Source organism: Acanthochromis polyacanthus, chromosome 10 (assembly GCF_021347895.1).
Source record: "Acanthochromis polyacanthus isolate Apoly-LR-REF ecotype Palm Island chromosome 10, KAUST_Apoly_ChrSc, whole genome shotgun sequence".
In the NCBI taxonomy this organism is placed as follows: domain Eukaryota; kingdom Metazoa; phylum Chordata; class Actinopteri; family Pomacentridae; genus Acanthochromis; species Acanthochromis polyacanthus.
In genome coordinates, this window is record NC_067122.1 from 11502850 (window position 1) to 11519104 (window position 16255).

At 37.9% G+C, this 16255-nt stretch overlaps 2 protein-coding genes across 2 annotated transcripts in view; both read left to right on the forward strand.

The window, feature by feature from the left end:
- The window catches only part of LOC127535821 (uncharacterized), a 133967-nt gene that overhangs the window by 22467 nt on the left and 95245 nt on the right, over positions 1-16255 (forward strand). The gene's annotated exons all lie outside the window — the stretch shown is intronic.
- Positions 8874-12456, forward strand: LOC110968794 (uncharacterized). The gene is made up of 6 exons (XM_051954456.1): positions 8874-8945; positions 9046-9378; positions 9715-10071; positions 10212-10340; positions 10721-10767; positions 10865-12456. Exons 1-6 carry the CDS (start codon positions 8903-8905, stop codon positions 10997-10999), a joined length of 1044 nt encoding a protein of 347 aa, XP_051810416.1. The 5' UTR covers positions 8874-8902; the 3' UTR covers positions 11000-12456.

Sequence of the window (16255 nt, forward strand, 5' to 3'; positions counted from 1 at the left end):
TAGAACATAACTGTACCAAATTGTGTATCTGTACCTTGGCAGCCATCTCGTATAGTCTGGTCAAGTGTTGAACATAAGAAGAGGAGGTATTTACGCTCACCAGTGTTCAGTCACAATTACACCCATAAGTGTGATTGAACTAATGCTTGTGGTTTCCTACTTTCACAGTGGACACATCAAAGGAAATGTATGTTGTCTGAAGCTGCTGGTTGTGTTCAGCTGTGCAGCTGATAGTGAGGGCAAAAGATGGACATTACCGAACAAAGATGAAAAACCGTTTGATTAAAATTTTAATATTCATATAAACAAAATGCTTTAACATTATCAATAAAATGAGTGATGAAAAAGGAGAGAATGAGGTGTGACACTCCTCAAAGCCCTGGACTAGACCAATGTGGTAGGAAGTGCACTTTAGAATCTTTTTCTGTGACAACCAATCAGATGCATTTGGCAGTGTGACATAGAGGGTCTTGGCCAAGTTATATCCCCTCCTACACTCATATAAACAGCGACAACATCCCCGACAGGAGACAATGTCAAGATGATCGTGTTGTGGATTACACTGCTTGTTCTTCATCAAGGATGTAAGTGCTTTCTCTTTTTTACATGACGTTTCTCGATGGATTTCCTAAATTATTATGAGTTAACTTTTTATGTTTTCTTTTCATTCAGATACACTCATTCCAGTGATCCCAGTTCAAATTGGTCAATCTACAACCTTAACATGTGCTCTGTCTGATAATAATAGCGGAGGAGACATCCACTGGTTCAAGCAGAGTGTTGGAGATAATCTGAAACTAATCGTGGCATCTCTGGGAAGTAAAACACCTCAGTTTGAACCAGACTTTAATGAGTCAAGATGGAAAGTTCATACTGATCACAGTTTTACCAACCTGACAATTTTGAGGACAGTCCCAGAGGACGAAGGAATCTATCACTGTGCATTCATCAAATGGTTTCGCAAGTCTACATGGAATGGGACATATTTGATCATAAAAGGTAATAATATGAGCTTCTTTTGTCGTGCTTTGTAAATACTTTAACCACAAAAGCACCACTGTATACATGTTTAAGAATAACTGTCACTGAACATGTTAGAAAAAAATTGGTAAACATATTTTAGTTTCAATCTAATTAAATTTACATTTATTACAAATTACTTCTATTTAAATCCAGATGTTACTTCAACCACTGATTCAGTTGAAATCTAGTATTAATAATCCCTGTTCATATCAGTAAGACATAAAACTACTAAAGTCACATTTGATGTCAGACTTTCAGAATGTGCTTTGAAGTCTCATCCTGTTAACAGTTTTTTCATTACACAGGAGACAGTCAGAAGACATCAGACTACACTGTTGTTCAGTCCACAGCATCACATTCAGTCCATCCAGGAGAATCACAGACTCTCCAGTGTTCAGTCTTCTCTCACTCTGACAAGAAAACATGTTCAGGAGATCTGAGTGTGTTCTGGTTCAGACCTGGATCAGATAAATCTCATCCAGACATCATCTACACTGATGGAAACAGACCTGATGAATGTGAGAAGAGATCTGACACTCAGAAGAGCTGTGTTTATCGCTTCTCTAAGACCTTCAGCTCCTTTGATGCTGGGACTTACTACTGTGCTGTGGCCACATGTGGACAGATACTGCTTGGAAATGGAACTACTCTGACTAATGGTATGATTTTATGTTCAGCACTGAAGATATACAAAATATGTTAATAACATCATCAGTAATTATTCTACTTCTCTGTCAGATGCTTGTTTACAAACTGTACGATCTCTGATGATTGCTCTGGTGGTAGCAATGATCTGCTTGGCCATTTCTGTGATTGTGATCGTTGTCATTTGCTACCGAACTCCAAGAGCAGCACAGGAACAATTCACAGGTAAATGTTGTATATTGAGTTTCCCATTTTAATACAGCTGAAATTTTACTCAAGAAGTCCCAAATTTGTGGCCTGACTAAATGGATCTTTGTAGATAAATATGAATTAATACACACATAGCACACATGTGACCTTCATCATATAGATGTAAATGATTGAGGTAAAAAATTGTTAGTTTTAGTAAGTTTTAAAAATATTTCTGTTTTTATTCCTCATTAGGAATAGAATTCATGTCATCACAAGGAAGACAAGAAAATCTGAGCCAACCAGGGTTTGACACTGTAAGTAATGAAACTAAATCACATCATTTATAGTTATTTCATTAATATGACTGCCAATAATAGTGTGATTGTATGATGATCCCGTTATTTTCTGCTCAGACTGAAAATGGACATAATCTGAACTATGCTGCGCTGCATTTCTCTGGAAGGAAAGCTGCACGCGGAAAAAAGAAGATGGAGATGAAGACTGAGGAAAGTCTGTATTCTCAAGTTAAAAGCTAAATCTCAATGTGTTTATGTAAATCTTTAGATTCGCTTATACACACGTGGACAAAATTGTTGGTACCCCTCAGTTAAAGAAGGAAAAACCCACAATTCTCACTGAAATCACTTGAAACTCATGAAAGTAACAATAAATAAAAATTTATTGAAAATTAAATAATCAAAATCAGCCATCACTTTTGAATTGTTGATTAACATAATTATTTAAAAAAAACAAACTAATGAAATAGGGCTGGACAAAAATGATGGTACCATAACTTAATATTTTGTTGCACAACCTTTTGAGGCAATCACTGCAATTAAACGATTTCTGTATTTGTCAATGAGCGTTCTGCAGCTGTCTACAGGTATTTTGGCCCACTCCTCATGAGCAAACAGCTCCAGTTGTCTCAGGTTTGATGGGTGTCTTCTCCAAATGGCATGTTTCAGCTCCTTCCACATATGTTCAATGGGATTCAGATCTGGGCTCATAGAAGGCCACTTTAGAATAGTCCAACGCTTTTCTCTCAGCCATTCTTGGGTGTTTTTGGCTGTGTGTTTTGGATGGTTGTCCTGTTGGAAGACCCATGACCTGCGACTGAGACCAAGCTTTCTGACACGAGGCAGCACATTTCTCTCCAGAATGCCTTGATAGTCTTCAGATTTCATCGTACCTTGCACACTTTCAAGACACCCTGTGCCAGATGCAGCAAAGCAGCCCCAAAACATTACTGAGCCTCCTCCATGTTTCACCGTAGGGACAGTGTTCTTTTCTTGGTATGCTTGGTTTTTGAGTCTATGAACATTGAGTTGATGTGCCTTACCAAAAAGCTCCAGTTTGGTCTCATCTGTCCAAAGGACATTCTCCCAGAAGCTTTGTGGCTTGTCAACATGCATTTTTGCAAATTCCAGTCTCGCTTTTTTTATGAGTTTTTTTCAGCAGTGGTGTCCTCCTTGGTCGTCTCCCATGAAGTCCACTTTGGCTCAAACAACGACGAATGGTGCGATCTGACACTGATGTACCTTGGTCTTGGAGTTCACCTTTAATTTCTTTGGAGGTTGCTCTGGGCTCTTTGGATACAATTCGAACGATCCGTCTCTTCAATTTGTCATCAATTTTCCTCTTGCGGCCACGTCCAGGGAGGTTGGCTACTGTCCCGTGGGTCTTGAACTTCTGAATAATATGAGCCACTGTTGTCACAGGAACTTCAAGCTGTTTAGAGATGGTCTTATAGCCTTTACCTTTAAGATGTTTGTCTATAATTTTTTTTCGGATGTCCTGGGACAATTCTCTCCTTCGCTTTCTGTTGTCCATGTTCAGTGTGGTACACACCTTTTCACCAAACAGCAGGGTGACTACTTGTCTCCCTTTAAATAGGCAGACTGACTGATTATGAGTTTGGAAACACCTGTGATGTCAATTAAATGACACACCTGAGTTAATCATGTCACTCTGGTCAAATAGTTTTCAATCTTTTATAGAGGTACCATCATTTTTGTCCAGGCCTGTTTCATTAGTTTGTTTTTTTAAATAATTATGTTAATCAACAATTCAAAAATAATGGCTGTTTTTGATTATTTAATTTTCAATAAATTTTTATTTATTGTTACTTTTGTGAGTTTCAAGTGATTTCAGTGAGAATTGTGGGTTTTTCCTTCTTTAACTGAGGGTTACCAACAATTTTGTCCACGTGTGTAGAACTGATCTTTTCCAATGAAAATGACTGAATGCAAATTCTCAATTTTGTTGAAAGCGAACTGTTTTTTGAAAAAAAGACAAAATCTCCTCGACCCCGTCAATCTGCTACAGGCTCACTTGAGAAACGGGCTTAAAGATTCAAGATGTGTTTATTATCATTGTACATAAAAATACAATGAAATTCTGTTGACACTCTCTTACAGTATTCAAACAAATACAGATGTATGTACACAAATAACAGCAGGAATATAAAGGAGAGAACAAAACTAGAGATGTTGACAAAGCAGTCTGTTGGCTGACTGTGTTCCCGGAGATGTTTATTTACAGTAGTTTCTTAGTGTTTCTGCTGATACCAACCTCTGGATCAGAACCACATGTCTGTCAAAAAGCTCCTCTTCAAATAAGAACAATGACAGTTCAGAGTAACTGTGCTGTGACCCTCAAAATTCATTTATTCAGGAAATGTTTGTTAATGTTTTTTATTTTTTATCTGCTGCGTAAAATATTATGAACAGCACGATGCAGTTTGGCTGTAATAAGCATGAATACTGCAGATTGTTTCAAACCATACCTTTTTGACTGGTGGAAATAGCTGATTTTAGGAAATGACTGAAAAGATGAATCCTACTGAAATATTACTGGAAAATGTCATTCGATTACTATTGTGCTCAAAACTGTGTCCACAATCTGAAGTCTACAGAATCTGAATCTGTACTGAAATAAGCTTCCCAGCATTGGTTATCTTATGGAGTTGGACTACTGGATGAATAAAGTGGATAATACCATCAGAGGTTGTTTTTAATGTTTCAAGTAATATTGAAAAACTGCACATTTTTTTGTAATTTTATTGTGCTAATTTAATGTCGTACCTCTTTGAGAACTCTACATGGCTAATAATTAACATGTAAAACACAGTGTAAAGTGTGCAGTAATGAGGACTAGCAGTTTATGTTGGACCATATTATTCTTGTAGCACTATTTTCCATCTTTCACAGAAAGGACCAGTGACTAAACAACAGGCTGTTTACAGTGTTTGGTGTCCTTTCAATTGGTGCAAAGCATCAGTTCATAAAATTATAGCTTGATATTCCATGGTGAAATGATCGAAACTGGTGTGTCATAGTTACAGAAAACAATCATGCGTTCTTTCGGTAGCACTTTATAATAACTATACACTATTAAGCATTAGTTAAGCATTGGTTAAGCATAATTTCAGCATTAGTTAATCCTTAAATCCTCATGAACTCATCATGAATTCACCATTAGTAATGCATTACAAAGCATTAGTAAAGACAGTTTTAAATGTTCAACCAACATATTATTAAGCATTAGTTAAACATTAGTAAAGTGCTTAATTCATCGTTAACTCATCATTTGTAACTAATTAGTTATACGTGCATAATTAATCATGAATTCATGATCTGTATGACATTTATTATGCATTACTAAGCACTTAATAAATCCGGTTAAAAATGTTTTGTTGCTCATTGATAATCTCAGATGTTAATACTTTATAAAGGGTTAGCAACTGTGTTAGTATATGATTTACAAACACATATTCATCCTCAATGAATAACTTATTAATGCGGTTACTACTCATTAGTTAAGTATATTCCGTGAGCCCATCTAAAGTGAGGACTATCTATGCTTTATAAAGCATTTATAAAGGACACAGAAGCAAAGATATACAAAGTGTCAGTTTTATTGGTCCCAAACAATACAAGCTCTTTTAAATACACACTTTAAACAAATACAATCTATAAAATTTCAAGTAAACTTGACAAACATCTTCAAATAACAACAGTCTGTGATCGTATAAAATAGAAAAATAAAATACAAGCTCTTTTAAATACACACTTTGCAATCCTTAACATTTCAAGTAAACTGGTGAACTATCTCTTCAGGGCACACACACACCAGAGGTAAGTGGCTGCCTGATTCTGGGATTCCGCCAGTGCATTTCAATGGTGTGCCCTTGAAGTGCACAAAGTGCTTTACAGTAAAACAAGTATACCGTTTTCAAATATTGCAAGATAACACTAGATAATTTCTGCAACCTGTTTGCCTCTACGATCAGCTGCCATCTCCCCAGCGTGATATGGCTCTCTCTCCGACTTCCGCATTTCAGAAAAATTAAAAAAAAAACCACGCGGTCTCGCTCTCCAGAACCGCGGAGGAGGCTGGGACTTGTAGGACTCTGGGACGTGTAGGACGCTACTGTGCATGCTCTTACCGTCAAAAATGCTTGTGCGCATGCTCCAAAATCCCAGCGTCCCAGAGTCCTACAAGTCCCAGCCTCCTCCGCGGTTCTGGAGAGCGAGACCGCGCGGGTTTTTTTTCTACCCATGTTTCCTGTCATTCTCTCACTGTCCTATCTAATGAAAAAGCAAAAATGACAAAAATACAAATAAATAAATAAATAAAATACATACATAAACTTGAATTGTCTATGTGGGTGATGTTATTCAAGTTTTCTAGTGACACTGTCTCTAAACTTCATGCAAGTGATTGCTGTTGACCAGAGCTGCTGACATTTCTGAGCCAATTTAATTAAGGCTCATTTGATACAATCATTATGCTCAGTCACAAACACTACAATGGAAAAGTCTGAGGACCTCAGCAAAGATCTGAAAAGGTAAGTCATTGACTTTACCAAGTCAGAAAAGTCACTTGGAGCCATTTCAAAGCTGCTACAGATCTGTAAAAGCAATTGTATAATCAGTAAGAAAACACAAGCTATCACAGGCTGCTGAGGGACAATTGATTCTGGACAGTCAAGAGACAACCAACAGTCATCAAAAAGCAGGTCTCCAATGAATTAGAAGCTGCTGGTTGTGGTTAGTGGGCTGCTCAGCGGAGTAGTGGTCAGCACTTTCGCCTTGCAGCAAGAAGATCCCTTGTTCGAATCCCGGGGTGGGCCTGGGATCTTTCTGCATGGAGTTTGCATGTTCTCCCTGTGCATGCGTGGGTTTTCTCCGGGCACTCCGGCTTCCTCCCACAGTCTAAAAATATGCTGAGGTTAACTGACTACTCTAAATTGCCCGTAGGTGTGAATGTGAGTGTGATTGTTCGTCTATGTATGTAGCCCTGCAACAGACTGGCGACCTGTCCTGGGTGTCCCCTGCCTTCGCCCGAGTCAGCTGGAATAGGCTCCAGCACCCCCCGTGACCCTAGTGAGGATAAAGCAGTGTATAGAGGATGGATGGATGGATGGTTGTGGTTAGTGTTCACAGTCAAGCTTGTCTTACATCACCATGAGCTGACAGGCTGCTGTGCAACAAGGAAGCCCTTCCTCCAGAAACGCACCTTAAGGGTCATCTGAAGGTTGCTGGCGGTCACATGCACAAACAAAGGGCTTTCTGGAGGAAAGTCCTGTAATCAGATGAAACAAAAAGAATACTTATTTGACCACAGTGACCAGCAATAGGTGTGCAGGAGAGTAGTAATCGAAAGAACACCAAATCTACCATCATGCATGTTGGTGGCAGTATTATGCTCTGGGGCTGTTTTGCTGCCAGTGGAATTGATTCTTTACACAAACTAATGAAATACAGACGGAGAATTCCCTTTACATTCCTTGGAAACACCTACAAGATCAGCCAGAAGATTGGATTATTAGCACAGTCAGTTGTTCCAACAAGACAATAACCTCAAACAGCCTCACAAGTGGTAAAGAAATGATAAAATAAAGGAAGAACTAAGCTTTTGAACTGGCCTTTATAAAATGGGAACTGTCCTGAAGAAACAAGTTCATATTAGAGAGCCAACAACTGTACTTCTGCTACAATAATTCTGTCAAAAAAGACTGATCAAAGATATAACCAGAAGTACCCAGAAGCTTGTGGACGGCTACATCACAAAATGAAATTGAAAATGACTAAAGGATGTTGAACCAAGAACTGACATTGCTATATGTATATTGTTGACCCAGCAGATTTTTTCCTTTATTTCCAGAAGACCAAGAATAAATCTCTGAAAGAACCAAAATGTATGAATGTTTTTTGTGACAAAGAGACGTGAGTTTCAATGATTCCATCATAGAAGATTCAGAGTTATAGGAGTCACTGAAAACTCAAGACTACTTGGTGTACACAGGTTTTACAAGTATATGTGAAATTGTATTCACAAATGTATGTATTGTTCCCAGATTGTGGGCAAGGGGGAAAAAAAATCTGGAGTTCCCCTTTATGATTGATGTATTCCTTATTATGGACAATCTGTATATGTAGAAGTCTGACTTCAGGAGATTGTTCATTTTGAAGGGTGTTGGAGAGGAACACATTTGTTTGTTGGACAGTGAACAGAAAAAATTACCACACGCTACACTACACCCCTTGGCCTGATTTTAACCAGAACTTCCTGTTTCTGTGACGAAATCTGTGAGTCTGTAATCATTTGGCTAAGAAAGAGATTCACAAATTTACTTGAACATATGTTTGGCTGAACTAATGCTTGCTCACACTTTTACATGAGGCATCTCTGCTGTCTGTAGTTTCTGGTTGTGTGTATAAATGTGCAGCTGATAGTGAGGGACAAGGCTGGCAATACTTTTCAACCCAGTTTTTGTTTTTGTTTTTTAAATTTGAGCATGAAAGATTCACTAACACAAAATGCTTTATCATTAAAATGAGTGAGAAAATCAATAAGTAGGGGGTGACATGTGCCACAAACCCTGGATGTGAGGCAGGAAATGCACTTTTGAATCTTTCTTCTGTGACAACCAATCAGATGCATTTGGCAGTGTGACATAGAGAGTCTTGGCCAAGTTACATCACCTCCTACACTCATTTAAACATCGACGAGGTCCCTGACAGGAGACAATGTCAAGATGATCGTCTTCTGGATAACATTGCTTGTTCTTCATCAAGGATGTGAGTGCTTTCTAATTGTTAACATGACATTTTCGTACGGTAGATTTCCTTGATCATTTCATTTACTGTCCAGTGTGTTTTATGTTTTCTTTCAATCCAGATACACTCATTCCAGTGATCCCAGTTCAAACTGGTGAATCTACAACCTTCCCATGTGCTCGGTCTAATAATGATCACGACCGAGGAGAAGTCCACTGGTACAAGCAGAGTGTTGGAGATAATCTGAAACTAGTTGTGACTCTGCGGAAGCATACACTCCCTCAATTTGTACCAGAGTTTTCTAGCTCAAGATGGAAAGTTAATAGTGATGGCAATTTTGCCAACCTGACTATTTTGAGAACATTTCAAGAAGATGAGGGAATCTACCACTGTGCAATATTTGCATTCTATGGCGTGGAATCAAAATGGAGTGGAACATATTTGATAGTAAAAGGTAATAATGTGAGCTACTTTCATCATGTTTTATAAATGTTTCAACTACTAAAGCACTACTGTATACATATTTAAGAATAACTGTCACTGAACATGTTTTGAAAACACTTGCTAAACATATTTCAGATTTAATCTAATTGAATTTACATTTAATATGTATTTCTTCTATTTAAATCCAGATGTTATTTCAACCACTGATTAAATTGAAATGTAGTATTGATAATCCCTGTTCATATCAGTAAGATATAAAACTGCTACAATCACATGTGATGTTTCTGTCAGACTTTCAAAATGTGCTTTCAAGTCTCATTCTGTTAACAGTTTTTTCATTACACAGGAGACAGTCAGAAGACATCAGACTACACTGTTGTTCAGTCCACAGCATCACATTCAGTCCATCCAGGAGAATCACAGACTCTCCAGTGTTCAGTCTTCTCTGACTCTGACAAGAAAACATGTTCAGGAGATCTGAGTGTGTTCTGGTTCAGACCTGGATCAGATAAATCTCATCCAGACATCATCTACACTGATGGAAACAGACCTGATGAATGTGAGAAGAGATCTGACACTCAGAAGAGCTGTGTTTATCGCTCCTCTAAGACCTTCAACTCCTCTGATGCTGGGACTTACTACTGTGCTGTGACCACATGTGGATGGATACTGTTTGGAAATGGAACTAAACTGGATAATCAAGGTAACAGATCATCATTCTATTTGTCAGAAAATTTAAATGTTCAGACGTCACATTATAGAGTCAAGATCAACAATCATCTAAGAAGTGGTGGCCTTAAATATCATTGTGGCATTAATTTCCTCCCTTTTATTGTGTTTCAGGATCCAGCATGTGGTCACAGTCAGTCAGTACAGTTATTTTTCTGCTGTGTGCCTTCTTAGCTCTAAGTCTCTTTATTATAGCCATCCTCATTTACAGCATCAAGGAAAACAACTGTGATTGGGGCAAAGGTAATACAAGTTATTACCTCCGCCAGGAGGTTATGTAATCATCGGAGTTTGTTTGTCTGTCTGTCTGTCTGTCTGTTAACAGCATAACTCGAAAAGTCATGGGCGGCCATCTCTCAATTGTACAGAGTCCTTCAAAAAAATCCTGGATCCAGACGGTGATCGGGATCACCTCCAAAATCTAATCGATTGTTACTTTTGCTCTTCTGGACATCCTGTAAAAATTTGGTGAAAATCCGTCCATGAGACTTTTTGAACAGATGGCCTGGCAGAGGTCTGCGCTCTCCGAGTGCTTTTCTAGTTCATATATTTTTTATATCAATTCAAATATTTTTATAGAACTGCATTATTATTTATTGTTATTGATGTATTTCATTATACAGCTGATGTTGCTCAGCAGAAAAACTGTGGTGGTCAGAAAAGTCAACAGGTGGAGTACTGAAAACTCAGACTGACATCATTTTAAAAAATTCTTTATGAATTAAAGTTATTAAGGCGCTGACATTACTCATATTTTATTTTTACAGAAGGATTTGGACACATGGATTTATTCTGCTGTTACCTTTACTGTGGTAAAGACTGACAGCGGTGCAATAAAGGAGGCCAAAGCAGCAGAGAGAGAGAGGATCTACACTGCTGTCAAGGCTTTTGGACTGGATTAGTGAGTTAACAGATGTTTGGCAGCTGTTTATATTCAATCATGTAATGTTGTTTGTTTACTACTAAAGGGCTTTGTATATGCTGAAGTATGATATATCAGTAACATTTAGTGAACAAGTGCATCCTCATGTTTAAATGTATTTAGATTACATGCATCTTTGTCATCCAAACACCTGCAAACAGGATTGACCGCTAGCTGAAATGTTCTTAGTTTTAAGTTTGGCTGAAAACATTTTTTGCACCTCTTCCTCATTTCACCTCACTCCTGTCTACAATGAAATCAAAATAAATAAACAATTTAAAAAGTGTTTTTTTTAAGGCAAAGTAATATTTTTTTCAAGCAAAAATGCATAAACTGTGCTGTTTCTAATTCTGGAAGGTGAATGCAGACACTTGTTTTTGTGAAAATAACAGAAATCAAGTTTTTATTGAAGCATCAAGTGTTTAAGGCACAAAGAACGTGCACAAACACTGTCAACAGCAGAGTTCTCACTATGATTTCTCAGCTTTTTCCCCACATTTGTTGTCGTTCTTCATCACAACTCTTCATTAAAGTCAAAATGCCAACAAAGAAATATTCAGGTTATTACTACCAACAGTTATGTTGTGTATCAGCATCAGGAGAAGGCATTTACCATGGGACATTTCTGGAAATAGGTTTTGGTATCATCATCTGTGAATCTTATTTGGAGACAAAGACCACGTTGCTCTCATAAAATACATAAAGAGTGTTTTGTTATCATTGTGTGTATGAAACTCAAACAGACTGTCAATGTGATTTGGTTTTGGAAAGAAAAATGTTATTTCAAAGACAGTCTTTGGGGCAGTTTAGATTTCCAAATCAACAGCTAAGCCCTACTTGCACCGAACTATTATTACCTAAGGACCTTCTATATAGAAATTACCTTGCATGTCCAAAATTCATGCATCACATTGACAGAAGAAATGAAAAATCAGGTTTGCTTGAATTTACTGGCAATATCTTCAGATACTGATATAGTCAGTATGCTGAAGTTCCCATCTGTGGACATTAACTCTGGATTGTGTCCAAAAGAACAAGATCTCGATTGCAAACGGCCGAAATGAGTTTTTTCCGCAGGATGACTGGGCTCAGCCTTAGAGGTAGCGCGAAGAGCTTGAACATTCAGAGAGAAGTCAGAGTCGAACTGCTGCACAGTCTTACGAGTTAAACTTGTGTTTTGTGAGTCTGAATGTCTGCATTGAAAAAGATCTTTTCAAACTTTTTAGCTGTCACCAATATTTCCTCCATGTACACATGGAGGCACAAAGTGACAGAGAGATGAGAACAGACACATGATAGGTTAACCAGTGAACTTCAGTGTGTTTGTCCACCACAACTACCCACAATTGGAGACCAAAGTGTGCCTAGTAGAAAAGAGTAAGTAGCATTTTGTTTCAAACATCATTAATCTGTCTTTATTAAACTTCTGGACATTGATTAAACCCCTGAAAACTAATGTCTGTCTGTGAAACCCTGACTGTCTGAATCCATGAATTTGAGATGGTAAGGAATGACTTTTAAAGATTGTTTCCTTCATAATATGTGTTCGAGTTGTTTTTTTTAAGAAACACCATATGGACATGTCTACAAGGTAAAAAAAATCTTGATTTTCCCTCGAGAAATTCTTCTTATTTCAGCAAAGACGGTTCCTTGGTTCCTTTTAATCTTTTATCTTCCTGGTGTCACAGCACGTTGTAAAGGCCTTCTGCATGTCTGTCATGAGAACAAGCTGAGCCACATGCAGCAGCTACACTGACAGAGAAAAGCTGTGGTGAACCATTTCTCCGCCCATTGACCAACAACTGAAGCTGTTTATAACAGGATATGAAGTGAGAAAAGAGCTACAAAAGGCTTCAGGCATTTAATTTTAGCTTAACAAAATTAAATGTTTGTTTTTGTTCGACTTTATTCTCATTTCAAACACAAATTGTATCTTTCTTGTGTTTTTAAACTACAGGCATCTACAACCACGTTCCTCTGTAAGCTAACAGTATATATTTCATTTTTGTTTTAATTTCAATGCATACTTATTGTTTCATTAACCCTTAATTTGGACAGACTGCCAGTCAGTCACTGAACAAAGTGATGCAAACTGGAACAGAGCTCCTCAAGGCTGTCAAATCAACAATTAATAACATTTCAAAGATCTGCTGTAGCAAAAAAAAAAGAAGAAGAAAAGAAGAAGAAGAAGAGTCAGAGTGGGAGAAGTGAATCTTCCTCGGATGTCCCCTCAACATTCAGCCAATTCCAATGAAAAACACCAGACCACAGACAAGTGTGATGAAAACGATCAGGACAGCCTGGCTGAGCAGGTTTGTGTGTCCATCTCTCTTATAGCTTTTAACTTCTCCTGTAAGTTATGATTTTACAATACTCATAATATTTCTTAAGATATTAATTCATTAAATTGCACTTTTATAATAAATAAACAACAGTGCAAGACCAGTTTCCTGACATGAAAGCTGAGTGAAACAGGAAGAACAGCTCCTTTGTATTCACACCTTTAGAAGACCAACCACAGCAGTGCTAAAGTTTCCATGCATCATTTGTATGTCAGTGGTGACTGAATTTGTGTGTGTGTGTGTGTGTGTCTGTGTTTTGGTTGTGAAGAGTACTGTGCACACAAAGAGAAGCCATAAAATATAACAAATACAAAGTAAAAGCAACTTTTTATGTTGGCATTTGTTTTAAGTCACATTTTATGCTGTTGTTTCCACCCTCCTGTATGTGGAACTGCATTTGTATTTTGTGCAAACTGATTGGATGTCAAAAATCACTGATTTAGTTAACTAATTGTTTTGACAGGACAATCTTTATGGTCAAAAATCCAGTTGCATTTGCAGTAGTAACAACAGCTTTTGTAGATTTTTTATTTATTTTTTTTGTATTTTGCCTTTATTGGACAGTGAACAATGAAAAGACAACATGGGGTTCTAGAGGGAGGTGTGACACGTGGTGCAGTTTCACAGCTGAAGTTGAACCAGAGATGTTGTGGTTTTATGCTGCTGAGGAGCTTTGTGTGAAAAACATCATTGTCAGACCAGCATGTTTTGCCTTGTGGTCAACAGTATGTTGACCTTCATAAAGACTGCAAACCAAAATCTTACACTCTAACAAATGTTGCTGCAGTGTTAACTGTTTAACATTTTCTCTCCATTTTGCAAGTTGATGAAGATGTTCCAGAAATCTCCACTCTACTTCTCTCTGGTGTTGACATTTCAGGTGCAACAATGGGCAGGAAGTTATAAAAGTGCTAATCGGGGCGCTTTGGTAGCTCACCTGGTAGAGCCTGCACCATTATCTAAATAAACGGCAAAAATGCTGGAAAGATGAAATCTATTTTTAAACTGTTGTTCTTTTGAGTTAAATTACATTTTAAAGTTAATTTATTCTGTGCCCATCTTAATGTTTATGTCACCGTGACAATTAATTTGCAACACGTTTCTGACTGATATTTAACTCGGGGAAATTGCGGTCGTATGCTACTAAGGCCTTCCATCTTTAGAACAACGCCATGTTTTTTCTTTTGTTTGTTTTTTTTTTAAAAAGAATAACACCATGTTATGACTTGCAGTTGACAGTATGTTGACCCTTAAAAAAGCCAAAACCAAAATGTTTCAGTCTGTTGTTTGAGGTTGTCTATCTATTTTCAGTCTCATTACTGTCGATGTAGAGCAGTTATGCCAGAAATCCCCACTGGGCTGCTATATAGTGTCATGTGAGTTGTCGCATTGCACTGCCTCACAACAAACTATGGTTCAAATATTATTCCATTTTTGATTCTCATGGAGGTTCACATGGCTTCTCTTCTTCAGATTAAGAGACACAGGTCAGTTATCTCAAAAATTTCTTCTCAGTGTTCAATATTCTGTGATTTCTGTGACGCTCTCCAACTTTATTTTCTCTGATATGTTTTAATAGCAGGATGTTGCCACGATTCACCTTAACTGGCTCTTCCCACTGATGTATTTGGCAAAAGGTAAATGAGAGGCAGAATGAACAGCAGAGTCATTGTGCTTCTGAGAGCGGACACATGGAAGCAGAACTAAATGGTAGCTAATCTATTAGCTTCTGGGAGTTTAAAGTACAGTTGATTCAGACTAGAGACTCGTAGTAACAATCAAAACTGGCTGAATAATAAGATGTCTGGGACATAATCGCCTGGATGTGATTACTGTAGTTTGATTGTGATTTGGTTTGGGCTGTGTATCTCTATCACACACCCGTAGGAGAAAAGATCCAAATGTCTCTGGATCTTAAGTAAAACTGTCCATTAACTTTGACCATGGAAAAAACAAGCACAACTACACACGACTGTGTTTTGGTTCACAAATCAGTTTAGGTGTATGCCCATATTCTCCCATTCTCCACTGTTAATATACACCACCTGTCCAAAAAAACAAGTCATCACCTGGATCTAACTAAGCAAATAGGTAAGAGCTTTCTATTGAATGATTACTGCAGTGATGAATATGTTTCGGCTGGCAACAACTTATTTAACCCTAGCTGATGCAGTGAGGAGCTTCTCATTTCGTAAACAAAACCATGTTTGAAGACATTTCCTGTGGTCATGGAAGGATGTTAGTCTGTCTCAGAAGGGTCAAATTATTGACCTGCATTGAGCAAAGAAAAGAACTAAGGAGATTTCTGGAACTACGAAAACTTGGTTAAGAATCGTCCAATGCATCACTAAAACCTGGAAGGAGAGTGGTGAACCATCATCTTTGAGGAACAAATGTGGTTGGTCATGTGGTCTGATGAGTCCAGATTTACCCTGTTCCAAAGTGATGGACGCATCACAATAAGAAGAGAGGCAGATGAAGTGATGCACTCATCATGCCTTGTGCCTACTGTACAAGTCTTTGGAGGCAGTTTTATGATTTGGGATTGGTCAGGTTCAGCAACGTTATGTGCTCAAAGAATGAGGTCAGTTGACGACCTAAGTACTGAATGACCAGGTCTTTCCTTCAATGGAGTTTTTCTTCCCTTATGGCACCAGCATATTCCAAGATGATGATGCCAGGATTCATGGGGCTCACATTGTGAATGAGTGGTTCTGGGAGCATCAGACGTCATTTTCACACATGGATCGAATGCAACTCTGGAAAGAAAACTTATTGAAGGGATGTCACGCAAATACTTGCCGTTCTCAAAGCTATATATTCTCAACTATATATGTGCGTGTGTGTGTGTGTGTGTGTGTGTGTGTGTGTGTGTGTGTGTGTGTGTGTGTGTG

Coding starts and splice junctions, on each gene's coding strand:
- LOC110968794 (XM_051954456.1), top strand. CDS start 8,903: ATGATCGTCTTCTGGATAACATTGCTTGTTCTTCATCAAGGAT. Junction 8,946..9,045: donor GCTTGTTCTTCATCAAGGAT/GTGAGTGCTTTC, acceptor CTTTCAATCCAG/ATACACTCATTCCAGTGATC. Junction 10,341..10,720: donor CAACTGTGATTGGGGCAAAG/GTAATACAAGTT, acceptor TTCATTATACAG/CTGATGTTGCTCAGCAGAAA.